Source organism: Anopheles coluzzii, chromosome 3, assembly GCF_943734685.1.
Source record: "Anopheles coluzzii chromosome 3, AcolN3, whole genome shotgun sequence".
NCBI lineage: Eukaryota > Metazoa > Arthropoda > Insecta > Diptera > Culicidae > Anopheles > Anopheles coluzzii.
This window is the reverse complement of record NC_064671.1, coordinates 50,271,931-50,299,289: the sequence shown is the minus strand read 5'-3', so window position 1 is coordinate 50,299,289 and position 27,359 is coordinate 50,271,931. Positions and strand designations below refer to the sequence as shown.

General features: G+C 38.1%; 1 protein-coding gene across 4 annotated transcripts; it reads right to left on the bottom strand.

The window, feature by feature from the left end:
- Nucleotides 1–1,781: 1,781 nt before the first annotated feature.
- Nucleotides 1,782–25,967, bottom strand: LOC120954642 (aryl hydrocarbon receptor). Of its 4 annotated transcripts, XR_005751712.2 has the most exons (12): nt 25,867–25,967; nt 25,433–25,690; nt 9,918–10,108; nt 7,988–8,115; nt 6,954–7,043; nt 6,371–6,580; nt 6,091–6,278; nt 5,906–6,012; nt 5,642–5,832; nt 5,354–5,557; nt 3,344–5,134; nt 2,383–2,495 (listed from the first exon to the last, which is right to left on the bottom strand). XR_005751712.2 is itself a non-coding variant. In XM_040374741.2 (11 exons), the coding sequence occupies exons 1-11, from the start codon at nt 25,492–25,494 to the stop codon at nt 2,413–2,415; spliced, it is 2,409 nt and encodes an 802-aa protein (XP_040230675.1). In that variant the 5' UTR covers nt 25,495–25,948; the 3' UTR covers nt 1,782–2,412. The 4 variants fall into 4 exon arrangements, 2 of the variants coding, with proteins under 2 accessions (XP_040230675.1, XP_040230674.2); XM_040374741.2 differs by having other exon boundaries at nt 1,782–2,495; nt 4,180–5,134; nt 25,433–25,948; XR_005751711.2 differs by having other exon boundaries at nt 25,433–25,954.
- Nucleotides 25,968–27,359: the final 1,392 nt, after the last annotated feature.

Sequence of the window (27,359 nt, the reverse complement as noted above, 5' to 3'; positions counted from 1 at the left end):
TTGCTTAATTGAAGGAGAGCTTTGAATGGGTAGCATGAGAAGAGGTAAGTTGTGGAGGCAGTAAATGCTTTTTTGCCAGCAATTGCGCTTGCGCCTTATTGTTTGAATGAAAAGTTCGGGCACACTTTCTCTTAAACGGCTGCTACACGACAGTGCGACAATCGCTTTTCCAAAAATTGCATGCAATATGCAACATAAAGAAAAAAAAATAAAAATCTTTCACTTCAAGTTTTGCATGTGATTTTCGAACAAATGCGATTGTCGCGATATTATGTAGAAACAGTTTACAGGGTTTCGAATCATATAATGGACTACTTGATCCACTCGGTGGAATGTTTCAAATGGTTACGGGATGTATGCAACGGTGCTATGGAGGTTGGCAAGCATATAGGGGAGTATGTCAAACGCTTAGGAGAAGTGTGCAAAACAGCTATGGAGTTTTGCATCCAGCTATGGAGCGCTCGGATGTAGCGCTGTAGAAATTAATCCTAGATTTTTTTTAAAAAGCACCGCGTGATGATTTAAATGTTTGAGGTGGAAACACATGTTTTTGGTTTTGTCAAGCAACATAATAATTTATTTTTAAATTGAATTTGCTATTTAAACAACATTCTTTGTAACATTCTCTACTCTACTATTTCTTCTTTGCGGCAACATTTTTCCTCATATTTAAACACGCATATTCAAATAATGTTCATCATAGTCCTCCTACCTAGTAATCAAATTACCACCCTTCTTTAATCACCCGCGTTAAATTTAGAACCAAAAAAGAACCAGCCTAAAATTTCAGAAAATAGTAAAGCCTATGTCAAACAATTTCTATTAAAACTTATCCTCAAGAATCGCCAATATCCTCAAGAATCACCATGTTTAAATAGGTGTGAAAATGTTGATGATGTAAAGAAATAGTAGAATAGGATGTTGAATCGGATAGGACGTAGTTAAAATTTAGTCCGAACAAATATTATTACGGATTAACCACTATTTCCTTCTGATGATCCTAAAACGTGTGTTTAATTACCCCAAACATTTAAATCATCACGCCGTGCTTTTTAAAAAAATCTAGGATTAATTTCTACAGCGCTACATCCGAGCGCTCCATAGCTGGATGCAAAACTCCATAGCTGTTTTGCACACTTCTCCTAAGCGTTTGACATATTCCCCTATATGCTTGCCATCCTCCATAGCACCGTTGCATACATCCCGTAACCATTTGAAACATTCCACCGAGTGGATCAAGTAGTCCATTATATGATTCGAAACCCTGTACCATTTTACGCACTTGGCAATGTGAGCATGGCATGGCGACACGGTTTAACTTATATTAACATACATAATTAGCAGCGATTACTTAAAAGGCAAGAATGGATCACACGTTATCAAATCAAAATCTCAACATAAGAATCATATTTCGACAATTATTTTTGCCACCTCAAAATTATCACTTTGCCCTAGCTAATTAATGCAAGGCCCGACAGAAACAATTCACAACCGGATTGTCCTCCATAACAAGGAATGAATATCCGGGAGCGAGTTACAAAATAAGTTTCGGAAGCCTTATAGGCCGACCAGAACGCGTAGGTTGTTACATTCAAAAGAAGAAGTAAAAGAAGGAGAAGCACCAGGTAATTCATGGCAAATTATTAATAATTTTGACAAATCTTAGTTCAGGATAGGAGAGTATTTCTTTAACAGGTGCACGATTTAGAAAAAAAAATAACGTAGGTGCAAACCATCAGCTCGATCAGTTCTCAAGCTCTTCCTTTGAACTAATTAATAAATAGTTTGTTTGATTTGAAGCACAGGAAATAGCTTTATTTTAAATAATTGTTTCAATGTTTACATAAGATTTCAATGTGAACAATAGTGATTAATTATAAATAGTTACGTTTGATCACAACGAGCTAGTTGAATATTGATACCGCAGACTAAATAAACTTTATAGTTAATATTTATTTATTATATTACTGATCTACTCTTCTAGCTAGTAGTCAAGGTGTCTCAATCTTAAGAGACATTTTATTATATTTTTAACAGGTGTTTCAAGTATCAGCTGTTCACAAATGCTCTTGGTAGTGGGAATATTCACACGTTTGCTGAAAGACTAACATAGTAAAAATATCAGCTGCAGGAGGTCATTATAATAAGCGTGTTGCATCCAATGAAACCATTGCCATCTTCCATAATGTCACGAAAAACAGTTATTACCAGGTGCTTTTTCGTTTCTGGAAACCTGATATGTAGATCCCTGCACACTCAATTATCTATTATTGATAGTACTGTTTATGTAGTTCGTGTAGATTGTGTGCGTAGAACGAATGTTATGTCCAATCTTGCTGGATCAAGGTGTAATTAGAGCGTCTGATCAGCATAATATCCATACCAGTGCTCCAAGCTGTATCGCGGCGAAGATCAGCAATGCAATTTTGGTCGATCGCGTTTGGTAACATCGAATAATTCAGTCCGTTCAGTGTATCGCTTGTGTCGAGCATCACCTACAAATAGAAGATAAATTACTTAACGGTCAAAAACGCAATGTTACTTTATTTAAATAATTCACAGTACTTGATGAATGATAGTTAACAGACAACGCAAACCACGATATAACAATAGCTGCATATATTGTTACTAATATGTTTTCTACTTGTTTGTTTCTATAATCCATGATATACAAGAATATATGTCTTAAACGATTCAGATTTTTAAAATGGTTCAAGTTTCTTTCGATTTTAAAGTACTATATGTGTTTTTAAGATGTTATAAGTGGTATGCCCTTTTTATGCTGTTTATTATTTAACAGCCAAATTGGGAGATCCATATAAACGGAACGATGGTTAAAATTAATTAAGAATGAAGAGTTCCAACGTCTATTTATTAGAAAGGTTCAAAAAGCGTTAAGTAAGGACACCAAAACATATTCTAGGGAAAGATATTGGTGTTATATGGATTATACGGAAGGTATCGTGTAAGTATGATGAAGGTACCGATTTATATAAAATGTATGCTTCTCAATTAAGAGCTGCCGCATTCATACTGAAGACGAATTAATACTATCAATTCTGTTTACTTAGGACCTTTCGTGGTTGGTTCAGCACTGAGCTCGAACAGGAGTACAACAATACTTCAAATACTAACAGTATACCGACCCACAACAATACTTCAACTCAAAAGTTAAAAAATATGTACACGGGACAACTGTGCCAATTCATTTGAAAGCTCCCTTATGGATTCATTGTGTAATTGTGTATTAGACAGTCAATGTTATTTTTATGAAATGTATTGTGTAAACTGCAGTGAACCTTAACTACGCCTTTTTAACTACAAACTACAGTATGACTCGTACCTTTAAAAGCTTATTAGGGTTAGCATGTTTCTCCATCGCTGCAACTGAGTTGACTGTTTTATTTTGGGATAGGATTTCATTTTGGAGCTCATAGTGCTCAGTGTTTGCCTTTCTAGATCTAAACTAAACGCATCTCGAGGAAGCAACGCCAGTATGGTTAGTTGGATGGGCTGCATGCATTATTAGTGGCAAAACGATACGATTAGTACTACGAACTACAGCATATCTGTGAGTGTGTTATGCATCATCGGTGCAGTACCATTTAGTATCGACGGAAGAAGTAGTCATGTTGTTGTTATTGGTTGGGTCCATTGGAACGACAGTCGTTCCATCGACCAGCGGCTCAGGCTGTTGCTGAGGCGGTACTGAGTGTGGTGTTGTTGGAGGTTGGTTAGCAGAATGGTTAGCATAGGCTTTTGGCTGGTGTTTGCCACTGTAAGTGTTGTTGTTACCACCGCTGGAATCGGAGGGTTGCAGTTGCTTCGATTTATTAAGCGCAACGTGCGATGTGATAGGTTTTGCGATCGTGCGCGAAACGTTGTCGATTGCTGGCTCCAGGATCGGTTCACCAGACGATTGTGGCGGTGGCTCGCAAGGAACCGAATGTGTTTGGTTGGGATTAGCGTTAGTGGATGTAGCGGAGCTCGCATTGATAGAACTACTAGTATTATTCAATTCACTACTACTTATAGAGGCACCGATGGAGCCGGATTTTGACAGGTTGACCATATTAAAGTTACCCGCAGAGTCAATATAATCGTAGGACGGCGATCCATTGCCACTGGCAACGTGAGGATCATCGTTGCCACTGATGGAATTATTATTGTAAGACGTACCCCACATCAGAACGGTCTGGCGCTGCGGCTCGTTGTGGCGGATAGGCGACGAGGAAGCGGCCGGTGATTTTACGCCGCCCAATTTGTGTTCCTCCGTCCCATCACCGTTCCGATGGCGATGAGTGGGATGCGAATGAGGATGCGTGTGCGGATGCAGCTGCTGAATATCCTGATGATGTTGCACAGCTTGGTGATGTTGGTGATGGTGGTGGTGAGCATTATGGTGGGAGGCTTGATGATGGGTACCGGGATGGTGGTGTTGTGTGCTGTGCGGCCCATGATGCGCCTGGCTGCCATGGTGTGCGTGACGATCGATTGAATCTTTGGTCGGTGTGGCGTTACCATCTACCGTACAGCAAGGATCGACCAGCTCCTCGGATGAGTGTGGGGAAACACTTTTAACAGTCTGGTGGCACGAGCCTTTGGGAACATGAGGGGATCGAGGATCGGTACTGACTGCAGCTGCAGCAAAGCCACTAACCAGATATGGTGCTTCGCTTGTGGCACATCCACTAGGTGCATCCGGTTGTTGCGACGATTCGGCACTGGCCGGGTGCGATTGGCCTGACTCGCCGGGTGGACCGTAGCTCTTTGTCCCCTCATGCCATCGCATGGTGTCCTCTTTAGTGATTCCATAACTGTCGTACGGAATAAGCCCGTTAGTAGGAACAAAGGTGGATGCACTAGTGCTGGTATGATACTCGGGATAGTAGCCACTTACACCTTGCAGCCGATACTGGTGGAAAAGATTATCGGGCATCGGGTAAAAATTCGACGAGTGAACCGGCCCGGTCATATACACGTTGTCTGGCGCAGTACCGGGAAAGTGTGCTGCAGGCGAATACACACTATTAATGCTGTTGGAATAGGCAGCTGCAGCCACAGCGGCTGCCGCGGCCGCCGTACCTGGCGGTCCACCAGGAATGTAATCCACTACGGACACACTAGGCGAAACCTGCACACAAAACAATCAAACGGGAGTATTAGCTTATTATTGGCTACTTCACTTCATCAAAAAAAAAATCTTTCTATCTCTTATCCATTCTGCAGGAATTATCAAACATTCGCATCAATAATGGTAATTCTCAAACTCTCTCGACGTTAAGAGCTCAATTGAAATACAGTAAACGTAGCAATATTGGGCAAAAGCAAAAGTATGTAGCTTTCTTCCTACCTGTTCGGCAGCACATTGGTTCGGTAGCTTGCGCTTGTGGCGACAGGTGGAGAGAAAATCGCGCAGCTGTGTTTTATAACGCCGATTGGCACGTTGCTGAGATGTGGTCGGCGAACTGGGCGCGCTGCTATTATTTGAGCTTACTATACTCAACTGTTCCGACTCGAAATAGGTCGAAGAGATGCCAGCATCCAAATAGCTAACCTGTCATGGAGTTTAACAAATAAATACGTAGTAGAGTGTATATTTTGCCTTAAATATCTAAATCCTATTCTGTATTGCACATACTTTAAAATCCATCGTGCGTTTGCCGAGTAAATCCCGCCCTTCTTCCTCCATCAGCTGACGATGGGTACAGATGACAAAATCAGGCTTGGAATTTTTATACACCAGCCTAGAGCTTGTTTGCAGCCATTGCCATGCACCATCCTTCTTCTGATACCGATAGGCGATCATTCCCGAGGCTCCCGTTTTTAGAACTGAAATAACCCAAATGGAAAAAGATTTTAAAGTGTAATGCGAGCTCTTGTCGATTGATCGTTTCATACTCACGTTCCTGATGAGCGCTTGCCACGTAAGCTAAGTCATCGTAGTGCACCAAATCGTATCCTCCCATGTTTGCCAGCTCGGAATCGGAATATCCCAGAGTATTTTTCCCTCTATAAATGAAATCAAAACAAAACAAACGGTCATATATCACATGTTTTCTTCCACTTAATCAGTTTGTTAATACATACTTGTGATCCATAGAAACAAGCGAAAAGTCTAGCTTATGCTTGGACTTAAACATATTCTCTTTCGGTGGAATCTCTAATAAGCTGGGAGGCCCAAATGGTGTACAAAATGCAAACAGAGCAAGTGGAGGCTCTTCATTCTTTTTATTTTGTCCATGTAGTATCTTCACCCGGCCACGTATATCCAAGCGCTGTCAGAATTAAATGTTTAAGCGTTTTAAAAATTCGTACCGCAACCAGACAGTGTGGTACAAGTGATAAAAAGTGGAACAAAAAAACATACCAGAAAGCCGGAAGTATTGTCTAACAAACAGCGAAATCGAACGGTAAAGCTTCGCTCTAAAAGCTTATCCTTTTCAGGCACTAAAGCTTCGGACAGCTGAATACCGGATAGATCAGCCGGCAGGAAGGAGTTCCACAACAGTTGTTTCTGCAGCTCTTCACGGTCTTCAGAATGTACCAGCTCGTATACGGATTGATGGATGATATCGGACTGCATGGGAAGTAAAGAGTAAACAAGAATGTTAAATTTGCACACTTACATATGAGTGGAAGGGGTGGGTTACTTTTTATGTTTTATTATAACTTTAGAGTTTCAAAAGAACACGATAAATTTAACGATTAAGTTACCAATAAGTATAGATGAGCAAGCCCGTTAACTCCATCTTGATTGATCTTACATCTTTTCAAGGATCTGATTTGATCTGATCTGACCTTTTCTTCAAAATACATCCTTTGCATCATCAGCTCAGTGATCACTTCATATTATTGTATAATATCTTATTATTTAATAAGTTATTTTATATCTTAGTAATAATTTACAGTTATTAAGTTTACTGTAACAAAATTATTTTAAGTATTTTTACCTGATGAAATCCTAGGTAGCTTTCTATGGTGTGAGTTGCAAAGAATACTTCTCCCTCACAGGTGAGAATCATAATGAAACCATTAAGTGCCTGAAAAAGTAAAAAAAAACAAACGCTTGGTTGTGATCATTTATAGTTTTCATGCATCGTTGATCATTGTCGTCCGTCTATTTGCAAATCAGCTGTAATGGTAATGTGAACAACTAGGTGTTAGAAGTTTGAAAAATCAATGTAAATACAGTACGAAAACACTCAAAAAACCTATCTTGCAGCAGGGTTTTTTTTACATTTTAAACAGTGCCCAAAAGTATGAAACTTTTTGTATGTCCAACAAGTTTAGTGCTACCAGAAAAGCTCTATCATTCATACCACGAGTTCATCAGAGTGACTAGTTCACACGAAATCGCAGAATTGTACAAGTGAAGAAGCTTCAACGCGATCGGCTGTTAACGCATCGGCAGAGAAACGCGTTTTCAATCAGGTGTGCTATTAAATAACGATTACTCAGAAGTAGAAAAGATACTGTAAAGCATTATACTGAGACATCAGCACGTTGTCTCACATGTTTCTTCCCCTTTCCCTTTCATGAGCTGATATTTCTTTAATTACAGTATTGGGACCTAACTCGTCCCGCCGGAAGCGATACTCTGTTGGATGGTTCGGTTGGTGATCCGTCGCAACTTTTCGCTGCTATCATAATTATGATGGTCAGTTTCTCAGTTGGCTGTTGGAAGATTCAGTTGAAGCTAACCGGACTTGAGATATAGCTGCTTTCCCAACACGTGAAATAAACACAATTTTTAACATTAAGGCAAGGTCAAATCATTGATTTTGTTTGCTGTTGTGAACTTTAACATTGCCAAAACAGTTGTTTTGAAATACGTTGGAATATATTAAAACCTTAAGTCTCAATATAGCTCACATTTCGAATCGGATTATTTCAACAACGTTCAATAGGAGAGCTTTCCCACATGAACTTGTCGTATTAAAGTGATAGAGTAACAACAAACTTAATTACTATTATTTTACTATACCTGCAAAAACATGTCGCTGTCCACTATAAAGCTATGATCATAGGAAGTAAAATCTCGGGCCCGATAGCTTTCCTCTGAAACGGAGTGTGGCATCAATCCATTTTCACCCTTTTCTTTGTGCATCACCACTGTAAGTAGCAAATGAAATAATGAACAAATGAAACATATTTAATACCGTTGTATTGCTGTAAATAAATATTGGAGTTTCGGAAGGTATCTTATGTATATTATAAGCATTCAAATGATCACCCTATTATTGTTCATATGAATTGTAGACAAAAGTTTTCTGAATGATTATATAAAAATTGAAATAGCTGTATTATTTTAAATACAAGAGTGACATTGAGACAAAATATTCCTTATAATCAGATCAAGAACCAAAAAGATATACAATGGCCAACCATGAAGTTATGAAATATTACAATTGGTCCATATCGACTCGTTCTAATGCCGGAAAAAAACATAAATAATGCCTAGGGAAGCTAGGCAAACGAAGACTGAGGTCCCTCACTATCTATGTATAAATGTTTGCCTCTAAGGCGTAATTTTTTACTGTAACGCACCCATTTATGTCCCTAAGTAAAAAATGTTACTACTATTGTATGAATCATGATTAATTTACAAGGTATTTTTAGCAGTTTTATAACATAATAACTGGTAATCACAATAATACTACAAAAAGTGTGTAGTTTGATTGTTTACAAAAAAAAATTCTTAAGCCATTGTTTACACCTGGAAATACATGCCACTTTTTTCACTTCATTTAAACTTCCAAAATTGACATAAAATTGTTGATATTGTAAATACTGTCAATGATATTGTTGACTGCTTAACTTAAATTAATTTTTTAACACATAGTTTCAGAAATTAAGTTAAATTTTATAATTAAAGCGTTTATTTACAGTCTATAATTGATGCCTTAGAGTCAAAAATTGTGACACGCTGTTCAAAACAGGTACCTTAAAGACAAAAATAGGTGAGTTAGAGCAACAATTTAGCGGCAACGGCAGTATCAAAGATCTTCAAAGTTTCGATGGTTTGATAAAAAATAGATGATGGTTAGAAAAAAACAACATCAAGCTTGTAGCGATTTTCCTTTCAAGTAGTTCCGTACTAAAAGGTTATATTCGCTAATGGTATTTCTTTTTGGTTAATTTAATCAAATATAAATTGCAAATACTTAGAACAATGACTAAAGTAAGATAAACTTTGAGCAATGACTAAGGTACGAGACTCACTTTTATTATTTTCCCGACAATTTTCACTCATTTCGAAAATGTACACCCGTGTTTTACAATCGTAAAAAAAACGTTTAAAAGAATAAAACACTGATTTTAGTTTGTTTTATTTTCTGGTGGTAAATGATATTTCATTCATACAGTTGCAAAAATATAAAATTTCATGTAAGCAACTAATAAGCTATTTTTTATAAATTGGTGTTGATGAGTTTATTACATTTCATCTTTGATATTAAGCATAAGTAGTTGGAAATAAGCTGCCATGTCCTAAAATATGAGCTGCACAAATGAAAAAAACAGAGAGATTGTAAGGATGAAATAAACGTTTTTTCTCATCATGATTTAATATTTATGAGTCTCTTTCTCGATAGTATTGGATTAATCACTCTTTAATGCATTCCTCTAATCCAGGATTCTCTATCGTAGTAGACTCTATCTATAACTAACCTTATTTCGTTTCATCTTTTAAAGGATTAGTCCTATACGATATCCCTTATTTAGGTTCTTTTATTGTTATTTTTCGCAATCATCCTCCAATTGATCATGCAATACAAAGTGAAGGTTAAAGAAATACAAGCTTCAATCAATCATTTCTTATAGCATGATCAAACCTTTTTAACCCTCTGTAACTAAGCATACCTTACAATTTGAAGGATAATTATGTTATTTTGTATTATACCAACTGTACTTACCTTGAAAATAGCTTTTAATCCTCAAATAGCTCACCGACAGCCGAAGAATGCTTAATCTGTCCAGCTTACTCAATATGTTTTGCTCAAATGGAAGTAACGAAGCCAAAAGATCTAGCTCTGCGTTTAGCCGCTCCCGGTGTCTTTTGGAAGGATTGCTTTTCGTGATGCCCTCTTTTGGTGTAGTCTTGATACTGTGAATAAAGCGAATGATAAAAAAAAACACACACACACACGTTTGAGCATAATTATTTCCAATGGTGACAAAACGAAAACATTTTCTGCACAATTAGACCGACAGAAGATGTGCTGTGTAGAGTGTGAATTCACAAATACGTATTGGAGTGCTCTTGGATTTACCATACCCGATATGAAGACAAAATCTTACCATCCGCAGAGTGAAGGTGTTAAATCTGCCTCACGTGTGAGCGAATGGGTTTTCGTTCGTTTAGTTCTTTTTCTTTTTGTTAGTTGTTTTTCCATTTCACAAATATCCTGGCCATTGTACGACAGGCTCAGAAAGGTGTTTTTATGCGATGGTGGTAAAACCATGTGTGTCACCTCGTGTAGAACAGATGTATGAGAGTAATTATCAACTCAAAAAAAGCACTCGCTAAGGTTTTTGCGACATTCGTGTAGATGCAAAAACCGTCGAAAGTCATGGATGATTGCACAGTGTGCACTGTGCGCTTTAACAATGCGTCAGAATTGTTGTGTGATCGGTAAAGCAAGCCATCGAGATGTCCATCGTAAGTTATTTGGTTTAAGCGTTTTTTTGTTAAAACCTCCCAAGGGTTCTGATTAGTTTACTTACAATATTTAGATTGATTGAATTCAATGACTGACTGTTCACGCAATAAAACCTTGAGGTTTTATTCGCTTCAAACCCGATTTATTCCTTGTCTATTGTACACTTGGTAAAACCAAATTGTATTGTGACCAACGCTGTTGCTCATTGTGAGGCAAGTCCGCAGCGATGGCAAATAAAGAGAGGGTGTAAAGGTAGCTCTCAACAGAATCAAATACAAGAAATCTTCACCTTTTATTAAGACTAATGGCAAAACAAACTTGCAGTCCCATTCTTTACTTCTCGCGTAATCTCGCGATAGGTCTGCTAAATAAAGAGTCACAAGGAGCATGCCTGCATCCGTGTCACCTTGCAGACATACACACACAAACACATATACCATCTATGCTCCCTGCACATTCGCAAGCGGGAAGTGGGATGTTATCGGGTAGCAATCGAACTCGCCATTCGTAAAACAACGAACAGTGGTAGAATGTGGTAGCAACTAAAAATTAAATCAACTTCCTTCGAACGCCTTCCGAGCGTGCGGACCACATGCTTGCCACCACCATCGTGTGTAATTCAGAAGACTGGATGACGACGACAACTACGACGATTCGGTTAGCATTCTCCAGGTGGAGGTGTTGAATTAATCATAAGCCAAACAGCATCCAACGCGGTAGCAGCACACAGCACACAGCAGCATCAGCCAAAGATCGTGGGGAACGGTTTATTTAAATTTAATTGCCAAAAAGGGCTGGCATAGGTCTCTTTTAAGGCCGTTTGATTAAGCGTCGCATGTGTTTATGTATGCAAACATATGCACGAGCCTGGCCGTGGAGCAAATATTTTAAATGGTGACAGATCAATCGAAATTCCACAAATTCTCACTCAATTCCCAAACAAGATAGCACTTTGTTAAGGTCAAATCGCTTCCAATGCATTCAGAACGGGTGCAAAAATTAATGCATTAACCAGTCGTTGCACCGGCCGATAAGATATACGCCAACAGATTTTTGTTTCATAGGACAAATGAGGGATATGGACACAATAGTTTCACATTAAGCTACTCCCCCGACGGTGGATTTGCCAATTGTAAAGGTGCTACATTACACGTCGCCCTGACAGGATGGTATTTCTGTATTAATACTGGAGAAAAAAATCTTCGTCATTGCTTCTCCTTTGAGTGCGATTATGCCTATCTAAACCGGCTTCTTATGATTATACAGATAGAAACGGCGATGGAAGATGGTCTGGATGAGAATCGATACGATCCAACTTTGTAGAAGCCGATCGAGCCACGGCAATAACTACGTGATATGGAAGTGGAAATAAGCTTCCAATCGAAATATATTCACTAAAACGCCTGCAACGGTCGTTGCTCATTGAGTTGCTATTGCAAACAATTACCTGCCAGCAATGTGATACAATCTCATAATGAAGCCGGCGAACGCAAACCATAAGCAATTATCTATAAAATCATTAGTGCAGCATACCCTCCACAGCGGCTAAAGGCTTTGTGGTCGTAGTTTTATGATAAAATGTCCATACCATACTTTCAACGCACGGCATCTAGTCGGTCCCAAGCCTCGTGTTAGTGTATAAAACTCTATATGAATGCCAATAAAGCAGGATGAAACGGGGAGGCTTGCGGGGGAAAAACATTCAGCACATATTTAATTTACTTTAAGCACATTCGTTATGCTCGTGTGGTTAAATGGGGTGAAATGTTTTATTCATAAATGAGTGAAGTGCACATACAAGTGTATCAGCTGCAGCTTTCATTGTTGAAACTGAAGCTGCAATAGGACAAACGGCACAAACTGCGGCCCTTTCCCTCGATTGAGTTTGATAACATTCACCAGCCTGAAGAGCGAGATACACTATCATTATCCTTCGAGATGTGTATTGGCTTTCATAACCATCGTTCTTTCGCATGTACACAGACGCGTATTAAACACTCACACCTTGCTGAACATGTTGATCAACGTCCCAGACACCTGCACTCTTCATTAGAACTTATATTCGTACACTGAACACACTGGACAGGTGAAAAATGGCAAAAGCTACGTAATGGTGCAACATCATAACATCGACCAGTATGTGGATATTTCCTTTTTTGAATAAAACTGCTCTGTTTGTCAAGCAAATTATTTTTAAATAGTTCTATATCAACCGTAAAGCCTTGGCTATAGGTAAAATAACAATACTGGGTAGATGAAAAGAGTTAACGTTAAATTGTTTCGTTAACCTTCCATTAGTCTTAATAATCATTATTAGATTATAGCTATTTCAGTTTCGTACTCCATTTAGTTTAATTTCCTTTTTTTTAGGAATCATCCCCCCGCATGCATAACTGCAACAATGGCATATGTTTTTTGCGCTTTAGACGCTCGACCAGACAAATGTCTGCAATTCAAGGGCACAGCAGTCTGTCGCTCTACCAAATGTTCAATGAAATGAAACATCCCAAAGTTCGTTGGTTGGTTCGCTGGAAAACAGCTTACCAGGTAGCAAGCCCGTAGTCTTATATACAATAAATGCTCGAAAAGATAATTATTAACAGTGAAACGGCACCTCACCCAGCTGCTATCTGTAGCATTCTGCGAATGCACCATTCGATCGTAAAGAGCTTCCACCCGGAACACGGACCGCTGCATGTTATTGCAAATGGTATCGTGGATGCGTTCGTGTGTTGATCGGTTCCTTTGGCACATGGACGAAATGTGACTGATCGTTTGCTTTCACCTTCGATCGAATGTCTGTTTTTACTCCAGACAGCGCTGTTTCGTATGCCATTGCCACTGCACATTGCATAGCATACGGTCAGTTATAATTAAGAAGCAAATGATTTAGCTTAGCAGAATGATGGCACATAGTTCATGTAAGAGGTCATCCCCATTGACGCCGTCCCCATTGAATAAGTGGTCATTCAAAGGTCACATTTTATGTGCAGTTCAATTTCAGTTACTGATGGTCTGCCGCGGCACATGTTTAACGAAAATGTCAATGAATGAAGACGATATCAATTTTCCATCCGTGAACACGCTAATAAACCACGGTAATGAGCCATGAAACATGTCATCCACTCCGCTAAATACTGCCAATACCACTCGTAAACTAAAAACAGATCGTTGAGGATATTTGATTCCAACACAGGTCGGGTGCTAATCAATACATCAATAAATAACTTTCACGAATCACGAACTGCATTCTAATGGCCGATTATCACACAACAGCGAATAATTAGTCGCGCCGGATCTCAATAACAACTCAAGATGGCCGGGGGAGAGGGAGGGGGGAATAAACACAGAAGAGCACAAAATAAATGGCAAGCGCTTGCGTTACTACGTGTTCTGCGTAGCTGAATGTGTACGGCTCGGATGTTCATCGATGAAAATATGATATCCTTTTGAAGGCAGCATATTTATGTCTGTGAAAAATCAATTAATAACACATGTTTCACTCTTCCCGCCTATTCCTGCCAACCTTCAGAACGAGGATCCCCAATTCCGAGGGTCGAAGTTGCTGAGAAAATCCGACAAATCAACCACATGATAGTTCACGATCATGGATCTGTTCTAACACGATCATCTTAAGCGTGTTTATGCTTTCGTTTGATATGTTTCCAGGATTGCTTGTTGGTTTCAAAAAACGGTGAGTTGGTTGATAGATCGTTACTGAGCGAAGGGCTATTCCGGACCGTGGACACTTTTGCAGATCGTTCTTGACCAACCATAGTCAGCTGGTGGTACCATTTTGGTAATGAGGTTATTTTTCCCTACGCTCCAGCGAACCATCGAGTTCATTCAAATGGAACAGAAACCCAAGGGGATCTTTTGAAGTTCCGTTAAGCACGCGGACTTGCGTTTACTTAATTTATTTCCTGCCATTCTGCTTCTCTACCACCGCATCCGCTAGGATGCAAGGTCGACAAGGTGAGTGACCTGCACCAGTACGAGCTGTTAGTCCCGCTGTAGATTTACCTGTCGTTTGGAACGATTCCTGCTACCTAGCACGACTGCTGGCCTCTGCCACTCTTTATTCTGCCTCTTGCTGCGGTACCGTGTGCATCCTTTTGCTCGTTATCCTACGCCATAGATCTAATATCCATTTAGATTTGGTGCTCGGAGCAGCGGACAATGAGGCTGGCGGGAAAGGTGTTCCGAAAAGGATATTGCACTATTTGCGTGTATTTTTATTGCTATGAAACCATGATTAGGGAAAACAACGAAAACATCGGGGGCCGTAAGTTCACCGGCAAAGGATATGGGCTCGGCTTTGTACCCTATCCTTCGTTTTTGTTTTGTTCTTTTCTCTGTTCCGCTTTGTTTATGGTCCATGATACACGCGGCGCCCTGTACGCTCCCTTCCACTGACACTCTCTTCAGCGATAGTGCCACACCATTTTCGCTTTTACCGAGGGACAGCGAAAACAGACAGTGCGGCACGGCACGGTGGACGATGGGTGTCCCACCTACCCCAAAACCCGTAAATGGAAACAACCGATCCCGAAAACGAGAAAAACAGAAAACAAAGGTTATGAGTCACGCGCGTTTTTAATAACTTACACTGGCCGCCTGACGCAGTGCCTTTGCCGCACGTCACGCGTTCGACCAAGCGAGGGCGTTTTACACTGTTGCTAGAATGCTACTAGCTCTCGACGCTCGAAACGGCAGGAAGCATATGTTTCTGATCCAGCTTGATTCACATTGAAAGTAACTCGCTGTAGAGTGGTATAGTTGGTCCTTTATCGTATTTTGTGCCCTTTTTGTTTTGTTTTGCTTTGTGGTTTACGGGGCGACGGGTGAACTAACTCCCCCAACCAACTAATCAGCTATCTCAGTGAAAAGTGGGAAATTTGGTACCAATGGTACAGGTAACCAACGTACGCACGGTCCATTTGACAAATGCTATGAGAGGCGAAAACTTTCCTATACTCTACAAACAGAAGGAAACACTACAACATGCTACATCCTTGACGGATGTCGATACCACTGATCATTTGATACAGAGCTAAATCGTATCAGAGGAAGGGATGCGATCACAATTGGAACGTATCTCTTGCCAAAACGGCACAAACATATATAGACACAATTGAATGACTGCAACAACTATCAATGAGCGGAAAATGATACCGATTATCTATGTTTTGATACACGTTTGAGGACGTCGCACCGACCTTGCGGTTAGGGATGATATAACATCTATACAATGGTCAATGAGAATGCAATGACGCAAAACGACCCTTCCGGTTTCCTGCTGGTATTGATTCACCTTGCGTCGATTATTTGAATCACGTGACTTCGATTTAAAAAGGAAGCATTAGAAATTAACGGCATACGTTTCCTCGTTAGTCCCTAAGGAATTCTCAAATATCTACTGCTCAGAAAGGTTGTATATAGGTTTAAGTAGTTGTTTTCATTCGTCACTGACAAAAGCAGCTAAATTCAATCAACCAGTCCAATATGTTTCATTATGTTTTGTAAATATTTAACGGCGTGATGCTTGCTAGCAAATAAACTAATGTAACAAAATACAACGAAGTTCTAATGTATGTTTGTGAATCCAAAATTGTCGTACATTATTTAATACCTGATTCTAAAAAGGTATAAAATTTGCTTGCATATTTTGGGGAAATTAAAAAATTAAGAAAAAACACTTTACCTATTCAGTATATGTTTCCTAATTTTGCTTTTACGTAGGGCAGAATGATTATTCTTAATAGATCATCTCTCTAGTATTGGTAATTTTTAGACAAATATGGAATATCTAGGCGCTTATTACCATCATGCACATACTTTTTATCCACGTGTTAACCAATGAAAAGAAGAGAAACTACACAGCTTTACATGTGATTAAATATTAAAATAGCAATATCGAAACATACAGCAGAGTAGAGAAACCGATCTTGTTTGTAATTATTTAATAAGGTAGTTTAGCGTACAGGCCTTACCAAACAGTGCAATTGTAGTAAATGATCAATAATGTAGCAAACAAATGAAGATGAATGATGGGAGCAAGTGTGCTCGTAACCATAGCTACAAACGCCTCACCTTTAAAATGTTGCTACGAAGCTTTCCAATCTAACGTCCGATTCTGAGGTTCTATTCCACATAACTTCTACTGTCTACTGTGCAATGCTTGAGCAATGATTCTTCTTACGAGCACTATTGTCTAGACAATGTGAAAAGCTGCCTGGCCGCTGCTGCTGAAAATTTGCAGCATTATGCCACGGCCCTGTCCTGAATCATACACACGCTCACAGCGTTCTTTCCGTTTAATATGATCGCGTGCATCACGTGCGCTTGCGTTTGCCATTGTTAGCGGGGGAAATATCTCCTTCAGTCGGTACCGGCAAGCAATATGTTGAACAGATCCCAGAGTAACCTTCCCAGCCGGTGCGAAATGTATAGAAATAAAGAAGTTAAGTAAAGTTTCGGAATAAATTAATTATACGATCCGTTGAATTTATAATAAAGGAGCAAATATTATCATAATCTGCTACACTCAATTCGTGTGCAATAAGACCTTCTCAATTAAACAGCGTTGAGTTGAGTAAAATAAGTTTGTATTGTTCATCGTATAGCATTTCTGTAAGTGCAAAACAGTTCCTAGCACTGCTTCATTACGTTGAGCAGTAAAACGATACGCAATCGATATTGAATTTCTATACATGTAAATCCAGAAAACGAATGAATGTATTGCTAAACAAATGAAAGCAACAACAAAACAAATACTCTACGAGCTTCGCTAACTAATGCCACATTCCGTCGCTCGGCGTGAGGCGCTTCAGCCAGTGTCTGCACAGTAGTAGTTTAATTTATGTTAACGAAACAATCAACCGCTGTTGCTGCGGACGAAAGGACGAAAAGGTAGCTGCAACAGCCCGTACAATGGCACCAAGAACAAATAAACAAATTATAATGAATCCACTACCTAGGATTCCACAATCAAACCGGCGTACACGGCGTTGATGATGCGCTGAGGCTGCAGAAAACTCTGCATTTGCCGTTTTGGGAGGTGCTGAACAACACACAAAAAAAAAATGCACGGAATTCGGCGCGTCCCAGAAGCACACACTCTCTGCGGCAACCTACCAAGCGCCTGGGGCGGGAAGAAAGCAGAGAATTAAACAAACAACAACATCCCTTTTGCTGCGTTGTGCCCCGTGGTATCCCGGCGTTCATGATAAACGAGTTTGTGTTTAGTAACATTTTATTCCAGTAGTAAAACTTGCAACAGAAATTGGGCTTTTGCAATACCTCTCTCCAGCCTGGGTCATCGCTTCATGCTAGCCGCGTTAAGAGAAACTTGAATCGAGGCAGAGAGCATAAAATTTGACTTGTCATGGGTACACGCGAGATCCAATATATATATATATATATGCATTTTTTGTGGCTTCTAGCTCCCCGGCGTGTGAGGTATCCTAAAAGGCAAATATTAAAATTTTTACCAACAACCAAACGCACGGCACAGACCCTGGGCGCATTGCACGCGTCTGCCCCATAACACTCTCTTCCCTTCTATCGCTTAACAAATTATTCGCGGTAGAATTGAACGGAACAAGCGGGAAAAAATATTACTAGCACAACATATCGATGCGGCGCTCCGGGGAACTGGACATCCGAAGCGCACAATCAAATCCCAAGTAGACTGTGGGAGTTGTGGGGTTGAAGCGGTAGGATGTGCGAATGTAGCGATCGGTGGGGATCCATCGATCGGTTCTCGTTGTCTTGTAGTAAGTTGGTGTTTCCACAGATTTCAAATATGACGAAGATTCTGCTTTTTAGCTGTGTACATGCTCCACAGGACGTATTCACTGCAACGGGGTACAATGGGTGCCGGTTAAGCTACAGCGGTTTAAAGCTAAGCAACAAATTGTTTTAACACTTCATGTGAACTTTGAACAACGGTGAGTACGGTAAAAATATTAGAGGATCACTTTTTGCAAAAAAGCAGTGCAAAAATAGTATGAAGTGTATATATCATACAAGTGTCAAAGTTATAATATATCAAGGAAAATAATAAAATGCTCATGACCTGTCCAATTTCACAGAGTTTTTCGAACTCCGAGGGTGAGACCGCGGATTTTGATCCCACGAAATGTACACTTACTCCAGTAACTGGGGACTGGGTTGGTTTTCAGACGGTGTGCCGCAATGGTGGCATTGACTCATAACGAATCGCATAAGTGTCCAGCGGTCTTTGGTTGAAGTCAAAACCATGTAAACCTTGCTGCAATATTCATATTTTATTTATAACATGTGTCAGTAGCTAGTATCAAAAGTAGTTAAAGTAGTTAAACCCCCCCCCCCCCCCCCCCCCCTTTCCATTAATGTTTAAACTATTGAGTGGACTCATCGATGCTCCATACTTGTTGTCTTCGTTAATTTTTTCGTACAGAGCAGAATTTTAAGACCCCCACAAATTTAAACTATTGACCAACGCTCTCGTCTTTTCTGCGCTAAAAATCCAAAACTATAGCTATGTATGACAAAAACTATCAATGATTGCTCCAGTGTTGTCGATCTGTCCTTTAGTCTATCTACGAGTTCAGCGTGATTTCTCGTGCTCTGGATAAGTATAGGCGTAGGTTTAGGTTTAAGCATTGTATGTAGGCTGCGGAAGTGACGCAATTATTAGACTATATAAATAAATAAAAAGCCTTCTTAAATACCGGAAAGGATATACCGATCAAAAAAAGACCTAAGAAAAATAAGTTCTTAAGATTTTAACAAGTCGTTAGAAAGTTTTGTTATGAGTGTGTTTAGCCAGATAAATTTAAGGTTTCTTTTGGAGGTATTACAAAGTCTCTAAAGTTGCAACAACTTTAAAATGTTCTTAAGAAGGCATTCCTCCTGAATGAAAAACAAAAAACATATATTAGATTATCTGTTAAAACTAACATTATCATCAAAACATTAGATTTTAATAACCCTGTAAATGTAATCTTTCTTTGTGAGACACATATGTTTTTTTGTGAGACATTTATGAACGCTTCACCGTATGTAATCGTTTCGATGATTTTGTGTGACATTCTGAAGCATAAGAACTGAAATCGTGAAAAATATTATAAAAATAAATCTATTAATCTGATTTTGGATATTTTTTACGAAAGACATCGCAAAATTTGTCATATGTCATATAAACTTGTGTACTTGTAATTTTTACTTCTGGTTGTGTTTTTGACATTACGTGTTGCTTGTTACAAGTTTTTTATCTGCCCAAGTTCTTATATGATTTTTGTAAAATATTGATTTAATAACAAAATTTAATAAATAAAAAATTGTTTGTAATTGTTTGTAATTCAAGAAGCGGATCTAAATATCTAAATCTAAATCTATCTACATATCTAAATTGTAATGCATGTTCTAATGCCATGTTTAGATTGCAAATTAGTCGACCTTAACAGCGGCAATACTAACAAATTACGTTCTACCGGTATATCATGTGTGGTCGTACTGTTTAAGTTGTCCAAAAAAAAAAAATCTTGCAGATCTTTAAAACATATTTGGTAGTCAAATTAGTAGCAAATTGACAGTTATGTTAAAATTTCTTATAGGCGTAAATTTAACATCTCCCTATGTATAAATCTTCTGCATACCTCTGGGAACATCGATAGAAAGATTCCGAGGTAGGATTTCAACCTCATATGAGTAGTCATAATAATTGATGAGTCGCTGAAATGACGCGTTAAATACAGCTGCATGATTGTCTTATGTTTTAAATTTTAAAACATGCTTTATATTAACAGTGGGCTTGTAGATCTTTATAATTTTAGTATTTACATGTTTCTAACCGGTTCATTCAAAATTCGATGACAGTGTTTGAATAAGCAAATCAATGTGCATTTTTTTTAAATTCCTACCATTAATTGACACATCCATTCTCTTTCTACACGCTTTTCTTGTTTGACCCTTCATTCGTTCGTTTGTGAATTCGTTTGCTGTTTTCCGTTTGCTGCATGTAGCGGTTTAGGCGCACAAATGAATTGATTGCATTGAAAATATTATATCACTGTGAAATATTACGTAAATTCAGGCATGATTAACCTGTTACCGGTGTGCACATTATCCACCCGATGAGATATTATAAATTGAGTTTTCAATTTAGTGTTTACGTTTCCCAGAGCAAAAACCAACACCTACCGTATTTTCGCCAGAAGGACAACACATGATCATAATATTTTTGCTCTACACATGGCAACGGGCACAAAAAGCACGAACAACAAAAAAAAACAACTTAAATCTTACACAAACGTGGCCATAACCGGTTATCGATCGATCAATTGAGGCCCTAGAGGTTATTCGTACAATAATGAACAAGTGCCTGACAAACTGAGATGCTTAAAGTGGTGCATTACCGGCGTTCTCATCGGTAGAAGACCGGGACAATTTAACAAGCCGATGCGGGGTTAGTATCCCTTCGGTTAAATGCTACTTTTTAACATTTAAACTCGCACATACACCACACAAATGTCCAAATATGTAAATGAGAACGAAAAATAAGAAAATTCATTTAATTCTTGTTTTTTTTATGTTTAGAACAAATCGTCTAAATAGGCCGCAGATTAGAATTTAAATCAATTCTAGAACAATACAAGAATATTTCCGCAATAGTTTTACGATCGATCAAAACAGTTAGTTTATGTAATTTAAAACAAGAACAAAACAGGTAAAAAGCGTACAGCTTAGCACGAACTTCTTTCAAATAATTCAATATACAATTTGCCTGATGCTACTTTAACTAAACAAACATTAAATATCGTGAGCCTTGCACATGTAAAGTGTTCCTTATTTTAAAAAAACGGCAATCTTTTCAACCTTGAGCGTAAGTAAAGAGTGGGCGTAAGATGGGCTATCTTACTGGCCACAGTAAATGACCGAAGCACACGAAGAAAGAAGTGAGTCGCAACAACTGCAAGGGTCAAAGAATTTTTTTACGTTCGCTCGGTATAATCGTAGCATATCATCCGACCGCAAGATCCTTTTAAATCCATTCTATATAGATGCAGTCAAACTGTCTGTCTCGGTACGTTTGAAAGGAAAGTATGGTGCCAAACACGTCGCCAAAGCCGACACCAACATTTTTACTTCACCTTACATTGGAAGAGTTGCTGGCTTCCTGATATCGGCAAGCGATCATCGCAAAAAAACAGCGCTCACATTCTACTAGCTTCTCTCTGTTTTGACGAGTTTTGGTGCAGCGGCCAGTACTGAAATGTGTATAGTTTATGTGTACTTGTAATTTATCATCTATTATTAATCGCTTGGGCAACGATACGAAAGAAGTACCACTCGAGGGGCTTTTCGAATGAGGTCGAGGAAGGAAAACGGCGAATATGCTTTCGTCTTAACCCCAAATAAAGCACATACACTAAGATACACACATACACACATATCCCGCTACACATTTTAAGATAAGTTTTGCTGCAAGCCAGTTTACTGTTTATTTTGTGTTCATTAGATTTGAAGATATTGCCGAACTATGTAATTGACGTTGGAGTTCAGCTGGCAAAGTTCACCAACAAACTTGACCTGCATTGTACGAACAGAGAATAAAGTTTTTCTTTCCTAACGGTTGCAATAACGGGAGCTGGTGGAACATTGTTATATTGCAAATTGATCCTTTTCTTTTAAAATATTAACCATTTCGTGTTGTTTTATTTTAAGCAATACTAACATTATCGGGAGCTGAATAAACCACTCGGTACATATCCGACGGACGAATTAGATTCCCATACGCATCCGTCTTTTAATCGCAAGTTCCGGTTAGGCGGTACGTATAAGTTCTGAAAGCCTGTATCGACCAGTATAATTACTTATATCACTTGAGAAGATAAGAAGATGAAAACTTTACCCTTACTGTGTTTCAGTTTGTACACAACATTTGCTATTTGCTGGAAGACGTTAGAAAACAAACCAAAACTGCAGATATATTATCTGCATTATCGATATTATCACAAAAAAGACAAAAAGAAATATTTCAATATTATAAAGCATTATAAAGAACAACCTTCTTTTTCTCTATTGGCTCGGTTAAGCACGTCCTGATAAGGCCAAATTGTTAACCGTTGTCATGTTTGCTCGGACCTTGGTTGCTTATTTTATGCTTATCTTACCCGTAAACGATGGAAAATTTATGTGATAACTCCATTTATGATAATTATATGTGATGAATCGTTTACTTAAATCTTTTTTTTCTATTTAGTTTGATGCAACATAAACATACCGTTTCAAAAACATTTATGATTCTAATACAGTGATAAAATGAACATCGTTAGTACATAGTATTAACATGTGAATAGAAATGCCGAAAATAAAACACGAACTTCCAATTTAAAATATTATAATTAAATATAATATAACATAATATAATACATGCTAAAATATAATATATTATAATATAATAAAATATAATATAATATAATATTCTAAAATATAATGAAATCTGTAAACCAAATCCGGCAATTGTACAAATTTTGTAATACAATACTATATTGCGGCAATGGGTGATAACATTGAAAAGAATTTATTAATTTTAATGAAGTGTTCTAGTTTATTTCAACTGGCTTCTTCTCGCAATACAATTGACAGGTCTTACGACTAAACAACTAGCCCGTCACGGGTTCATGTCTCGCATGGATCGAGTCAACAATTAACAGGATTGACTACCCTGCATTGCTTAAAATCAAATACAAATACAAAATCAAGTAACTCTTATAGGAGTCCTAGACTAACAACAGCTTTTGCGCAAAATAAGAAAAAGAAGCTAATATAATCGTTCTTTAATTGTTTATTGGAAATTCATACTGCTAGCCAAAACTAATTAAAATTATGTTTTTGAGAGAACAGCATTGGTATCAGTGCCAATCAGCCAATTAGTATCAGTCAATTTATACCGATTTGAACATTAATTTTGAAATTGCACATGCGGTACGTTAAATTTTCATTATTCAACTGTTTTATCATCTTAAAATAATCAAACTATAACTTTCGTATTATAAGCTACCATAAAATTACGTATAATTACATTCTACACTCACGAAAGTTCATGTAAAACAAGTTAGATTCCAAAGCTACAGCGAACAACGTTACTCCAGAATTAAATTCAAACATTAATATGATTTTAACATCTTACTGAAGAGTTTGAAGTTAAGTTAGTTAAAGAAACTGTTAAAATAAAGTAAACAGTGAGTTTTCGACAGGATTGTGCAAATATATCTTGATGTGTTTTCCTCTTTTTCCATGTTCCGTTTGTTCTCTCTAGGATTCTTTAGTACACCAGGTTTGGTTTGTTGTTTGGCGAAAAAAAAAACATATGCAACACCTAAAATTTCATCCATCTCTGCACCTGATCTCCGACCGATCGCTCCAACTTACATGCTGCGCTCAAATTCGCTGCATTGTTTCTGAAGAACGGTGAGTTGATATCAACATTCTTTTGATTATATTCAAATAGCTTATCAGCGCATGGTTTCAAGCCATCGTAATCGAGGTCTTTTTATATATGTTTTAAATTGGTTTTACAGATTTAAGGAAAAAATGATAATAATAATTAATGTACAATTAAAACAAAATTTGTATAAAAACAAATGTCAATTATTTTAATTGACAAGCTCACAAAAAATCGATCAAATTTGGCACCTATCTGATATTGCAAACTGGTCCGTCAACCTAATGAGTTGACACATCGCTAGTAGATGGTTTCTTTAAAGGTTCGATTAGAGGAAAGCGTTTGGAGAAAATCCCCGTTTTTTTTTAAATCACAAAAATATCAAAAGTATGTTAAGAAAAATTTTGGATTTTGTTTTGTATGAAAAACACTCTCCTTATCCTCAACACATAGAGTGAGATTCGGTACATTATTTAATGTAATGTCAGCTATGTTTACGTTGAAAATACAACCCACTGCTCTTACTATGGGTGTAGGTACAGATACAACCAACAACATAACACTTTTGAGGTCATCATACTAGTAAGCAAAAAAAATAAGAGCGACCGTCATTTATTTTTCGACGAGGAGCATGCAGATCGTCTTATTTTTTCTCAAGAGTTCACTCTACTGCACGGTATGCAGTAACGTTGATTTACTAAGAAGCCAGAATTACCGAGCCAGGCATAAATGTGTACAAAAAACGCAACCGTTCTTGTTCCAGGAATCGTTTCATCTATACCTGTCTACCCTGCAGAACGCCGGCAGACATTACGGTTGCAGTGGAAATTTGCATAAATGATCGTCAATTTTGCAGCTTCCAAAATTGTTGCCTAAAATAGGGCAAACATTCGGACAGGCAATAATTGTATGGTTTGCTTAGGCACTGGTATCAGCAAGATGTAGGAAGTTCATCATCGCCATGACGATAACAATTCTTCACTCGCACCTGCGCAAAATAAGAAATCGAAACATTCTTCTTGTTGGAGCATGTTGATAAAGTTTTCGATACAGGACAATATAACACTACTTATTTTCTTCTTATTTGACCCTACAAACGTAGTCGTTTTTTACATAGCACACTAATGGGTTAAGTTAGAAGAGATTTATTGATTACCCATAGCATGATAATCAGTCTGACGTAGTGAAAGGCATGGTCCAAACGGGGTTAGAACTAATGACGGACATATTTTTAAGTCGTATGAGTCGGCGACTACACCGTGATGCCGACCCACGTAAGTTAAACACTTGACTATCTTCCAAAGATGTCAAGTTTCCATTTCCTGTAGCATACCTTTTGCCATTGCGACGCCTCCTTTTGGTGGCATAAACTGTTCCCAGCTGACTCATTTTCATTCCTGAGGATCTCAAGGTTTAGTGGCCGGAAACACTAACGACTTTAGTTGTATACTTGAAATGTTTCATCAAAATTCACAGCACAAGCTTTCACTTTATTCCATTTTTTTTTTTAGACTAATATTTCATTTCGTTGAACATTTGCACTTTAAAATCGACAATCTTACGATATTTACACAATTGCACTGTAAAACAACTGTAAAGTGGCAACATTTTAATTCATAATATTTCACTCAAATCAATTTGATGATCAAAATACGCGATCGGCACTGATTAGCTTTGTATAATAATTCCACATTTTGCCACATTAAGCAATGAGCAGATTGCTTCTGCAATCGTTCAAACAAAAACACACTACACTAAGTTATTAACCGTTTTACGATGTTTTTCTTCGATTCACGAGCAAACTCGACCGCACACTATCGAATGTAGACACATAATGCTGGAACGAGTACATAAGTCAAAAGGAGCAAGCATAGAATTTTCGTTGCACTGCGTTGGGTAAAGCGGAGAGGAATATAAATAAGAAGCTTTCTATAGTACCGCCCCTTTCTGGTGGGGAGAGACTAATCAGTATGTTTCTTTGGTAGCAAATGTGTGCACAATGAGTTTGTGTATTCGTATTTTGGTGTTTTCAACAAGTGCGAAAATAACGTGAGGTTATAGTTTTGTTTTCCTCGTATAAATAAAACGCAAGAAAATAATGCATTTCATTTCAAAATCGATAAATGTTGACCAGTGCATCTCACCCACTATCTTATTCGAGGCTACTTTATTCGAGCAGTTTCGCACATACAGCAGCACTTGCAGAATGCGGTACAATCTTTTCTTTTTTTCGTTTAATTGTAATTGAATATGGTTTGGATGGGTATTTGGATGAATATTTTTAATTACACTAATGACTACGAAACGTATTATGAGAATATTACGTTGGGAAGGCGGTATATAACTTATGCGTTAAAACTCATTTGACAGATCTTATTTTGGCAGGTGAAAAGAAATTGTACATGATCGTAGTCAAGGTGTATTTATTGAGGAGGTGAATTATTAGCGCGTTTGCCGGGCGCCATCATTGAGTATTGTTATGTCAAATCGCATACAATTTTCTATACCCCCCTCCAGCCCTCCCCGATTTTAATACCGGAGCCTCCAGTATTGTTATGTCAAGTCGTGAAATGTCAATTTGCTCTGAAGCACTTCACCTCCTAATATCCATACACCTTGATCGTAGTTGTTCAACTGTCCGAAGAATTTAACTCTCAGAGTGCTCAATAAAAGTTGAATAGAACCCAATTTGTATTTACTTAAGCCCTTATTTTCAGAAAGCAAGAACATGGCTCGATTAGCACGACTTAACTGCATGGGCCTGTCATGGGTTCAAGTCCGATATGGACAATGCGTTCCCCATACGTGTACGACTGACTATCGTTTAAATCACAAAACAACAAAATCTGACATATTTTCAACGGTTTTAATCATTCAAATTAATTCTAAAATAACATTTTTTGCACAATGAAACGGCAAGGAATATATACACTCAATTTAAAAAAAAACTTAACAATTACATCTTATACATTTTTTTCAAAGTACTTCTTTTTGCTAATTTAAATCCATTTAATAACGACTTAATTTATTTCTAGTAATTTTTTCTTGCATTACATGCATTATTTAAACGTATGTGTAACTTCCATATCCCACTGTGAGGTTCATCTATTTTTTCGAGCACTCTCAAACAGCTAAATGGGCGGAGCTACAATTCACTCCAGGCCGGCTTGTACAATGGAGATAACTTGTTTCTATGACCCTTCAGCAAACTGAAATACGAAATATTTTCAAATAAATTCTTTTGCCATATCCTTAACACT